The following is a 3,716-nucleotide window of genomic DNA, read 5'->3' as shown; positions in this document are numbered from 1 at the left end:
AGATCAGGGTCTAAAGCAGTTGGGGTCTCGACAACAGCTCCAACCCTGCCTGCAGGGAGAGAACACATCAGCCTTTAAATGCTAAATTAAGCTGCTAAAAATGGAGGGCCACATGACTTCGTGCAGTGCATCACTTATCTGCCCAAGTCCTCACAGGTCACGCGAGGCTCCGTCCCTGCCTGGCAGCGTTCATGCTTCCAGAGGTAACACAGGGAGGCAGAGGGCTGACACTCACCTTGCAGAGATTTGCTGCTCAGCAGCTTAACTGCAACTGCCCCTCCTTACGCACAGAATTAAGCCAGAATTAAGACTGGCTTCCACCATGCTAACACTGGCCACCCACACGTCCCTAGGCAGCCATTTCCTCTAAGGCAAACCAATTAATTTAAAAAGGTAAAAGCAAATATTCTCCTTGTTAACATCAGGAAGTATCTTGTCCCCTACTAAGGCAGGGAAAGGAGAGTAATTTCTGTTTCTTGTGCCCCTTTACTAAACCACATGCAGAGTGTCATCTGCTCAGCACTTTATTCTGCATACACCCAATCAGACAAGCAAATCCAGAGGTAGGTGGATGGAGCCACAGAGTTGGTTTCCACTCCACCATGCAGCAGTCCTGTGAGCACAGCCCTGCACCACACCTCATTTTGGCTCAGGCAGGAGTCTTGCCTCTCATATCTGGAGTAAGTAGCTCACCAGGCTGCATACCACGGCTCCACTCACCGCAGCCAGCACCCAGCAGGATTGGGCACTTGCTGTCCCTCACAAGTCAGGTGTCCCAGAACTGCACCATGCAACCATCTGCATCTGCTCAGTACACCCCCCCCTTCTCCCACTGACAGACAGACAAGGTATTCAGATGGTGATCACTTTTATTGATGTAAGGTGGTACACAAACAGATCAGTTTCTATCAGCCTCTCCACCTCCCCCAGGCTCGGGGAGAAGTTGGAGGAGTGGGGGAGACAAGGGAACAGAACTGGCCTCTCACTGCAGGATGCAGAGCTAAGCGGTGGTGAATAAGGGCAGGGGCTCCAATGAAGGAGAGTCCTGCTTTCCTAGGCAGCAGGGGGGCTGTGTGCTTGGCTCACTCCTTGGATGCCATGTGGACCATCAAGTCCACAACACGGTTGCTGTATCCATACTCGTTATCATACCTGTGGACAGAAAACAAGTGCAGTCAGGCCTGACCCATTTCTTGCATCCCTTCCTCCCTTCTTCCTGCTCCTCTGCCCCATCTCACACAACTGAACCGGGCAGCTTCCCCCATCCACTTCCAGTAAAGAAAGCAGTAGGAATCCCATCCGCCCTCCAAGGAGGGGAAGGAGAAGGCTATAGTCATTTCAGGTAAGAAGCAATCTTACTCCGCTGAGACTGTTACAAGCTGGAACCACCCTACTCAGCAGGGATCTGCATATGCCCTGGCATTGCCAGCCAGCAGTGATCCACAGGACCAAGTCTGTAACTCGTCTGTGCCAGCCCCCACTACTCCCAGGGCTGCACCTACCAGGAAACCAGCTTCACGAAATGGTCATTCAGTGCAATGCCAGCACCCGCATCAAAGGTGGAGGAATGGCTGTCACCATTGAAGTCACAGGAGACAACCTGAAACAGAACAAATTAATGCAGATCGTTACCCACAGCCTGAAACACAAGTGCCTGGACCAGGATATCCCAGCAAAACTGCTGCCAGAGAAATGAGGCAAGTGCCAATAACCATAGACAAAGAGAGCAGGAGTTCCTTACCTGGTCCTCTGTGTATGCCAGGATGCCCTTCAGGGGCCCATCAGCAGCAGCCTTCACTACCCTCTTAATGTCATCGTACTTGGCCTGAGGAGAGAGACATGTAAGATGGTCAGATCTCAACTCACACTAAGCTTGTAAGATGGTCAGATCTCAACTCACACAAAATGTCTGCTGTGAGCAGGGGAGGGAAGAGAGGCACATGGCAGTATCAGCTTAGAGCAGATGTTATTTTCACAAAGATCAGGATCTTCAAGCAAGATGAATGCAGAGAGGGCAATTCCAGGTGCAAGATGGGAGTTTATAGAAAGCAGAGGTGCAACTAGAGTCTGTTAGGGTCTAGTCCGTAACACTTACTGGTTTTTCGAGACGGCAGGTCAGGTCCACAACAGAGACATTAGGGGTTGGCACACGGAAAGCCATTCCAGTAAGTTTCCTGTAAGGTAAGTGAGTCAGCAGGGAATGGCATCTGGCACCCCTCTGCCAGCACTCTGTTCTGCAAGGAATGCTCTGCCTCCTGACACCCACAAAGGGACAGCACTCACCCATTGAGCTCAGGAATGACTTTCCCCACAGCCTTAGCAGCTCCAGTAGATGCTGGAATAATGTTCTGAGCAGCACCTCTACCATCCCTCCACAGCTTCCCAGAAGGTCCATCCACTGTCTTCTGTGTGGCTGTGATAGCATGGACAGTGGTCTAAGAAAAGAGCACAGGAGTAAGAACACAATACTTGCCAGAAAAAGCATCCCAGGGAGCAGATATGCTTTCCCTCTCATATAAGGGGATCTGTGGGTAGTGCACCCTCCTCAGCACCAAGCTGCAGACCTACCATAAGACCCTCCACGATGCCAAAGTTGTCATGGATGACCTTGGCCAAGGGCGCCAGACAGTTAGTAGTGCAAGAAGCATTGCTGGGGTAGAAAAAGACACATCAGCCAAACGCAACACATCACAGAGGTGAGATAAGAGCCCACACAGCTGGTGAGAGCCCCAGTCCAGAAAGCATCTTTATCTCTCATTACCTGACAATTTTCAGAGACTTGTCATACTTCTCATGGTTGACACCCATCACAAACATGGGAGCATCAGCTGAGGGGGCAGAGATGATAACACGCTTGGCGCCACCCTTCAGGTGAGCCTAGAGAGAGAGACAGATTAGATAACTCTGGATCCCTCCAATCTTGCTTCTTTAGACAGCCTCTTCTCCCTCACAGTGCCATCTTGAGCAGCTCTGTACGTGGTGATGTGCCCCACAGACAGAAGCAGCAATATCCCTTCTTTCTCCCGTGTGTCACTGTACCATACTTACCCCAGCCTTATCCATGGTGGTGAAGACACCAGTGGATTCCACCACATATTCAGCACCAGCATCTGCCCACTTGATGTTGCTGGGGTCACGCCTGAGGAGAAACAAAACTGTAAGAGCTGGTCTCCAAGACACTTGCTTTCATCCTCCAGAGGGGGAAGGAGGAGAGATACTTACTCCTGGAAGATGGTGATAGCATTCCCATTAATCACCAGTTTCCCATTCTCAGCCTTGACAGTACCCCGGAAGTGACCATGAGTAGAGTCATATTTGAACATGTAAACCTAGCAAAGAAAGAAGGAAGGGCAAGTTAGGCACCCCGGCTGCCATCCTCCCCTAACACCCGGGTTTCCTGGGAAGCTACTAGAACAGTGCCAGAGAAGTCCTTCTCGGAAGGGCCCAGAGGGGGCACTGCAAGGCAACTCACCATGTAGTTCAGATCAATGAAAGGATCGTTGATGGCAACCACTTGGACTTTGCCAGAGAGGACGGCAGCCCGGGTGACCAGGCGGCCGATACGGCCAAATCTGGAGAGAAAACGACAAGGGTGAGGAGGTGCAACAGGGAACCCGCAGGGCCGCACACGGCAAGCAGCCCTTGGCAGCCTTCCCTCGGGATCATCCGCTGCTCCCTGCCCCGCGGGGCAGGAGGGAGCTCTGCCGCCCGTCCAA

General features: G+C 51.9%; 1 protein-coding gene across 1 annotated transcript; it reads right to left on the bottom strand.

Annotated features, from left to right (window-relative positions):
• Nucleotides 1-851: 851 nt before the first annotated feature.
• GAPDH (glyceraldehyde-3-phosphate dehydrogenase) lies at nucleotides 852-3,650 on the bottom strand (the record flags this gene model as incomplete). Its single annotated transcript, XM_009082933.1, has 10 exons — nucleotides 852-1,152; nucleotides 1,503-1,600; nucleotides 1,742-1,825; nucleotides 2,096-2,174; nucleotides 2,284-2,435; nucleotides 2,569-2,650; nucleotides 2,762-2,877; nucleotides 3,049-3,139; nucleotides 3,223-3,329; nucleotides 3,473-3,650. Coding segments are annotated over 10 exons (1,057 nt in total), but the record flags the coding sequence as incomplete, so codon positions are not given.
• Nucleotides 3,651-3,716: the final 66 nt, after the last annotated feature.

This window comes from Acanthisitta chloris, unplaced genomic scaffold (genome assembly GCF_000695815.1).
Source record: "Acanthisitta chloris isolate BGI_N310 unplaced genomic scaffold, ASM69581v1 scaffold10079, whole genome shotgun sequence".
In the NCBI taxonomy this organism is placed as follows: domain Eukaryota; kingdom Metazoa; phylum Chordata; class Aves; order Passeriformes; family Acanthisittidae; genus Acanthisitta; species Acanthisitta chloris.
The sequence above is the reverse complement of the archived record's forward strand: the minus strand, read 5'-3'. Positions and strand labels throughout refer to the sequence as shown.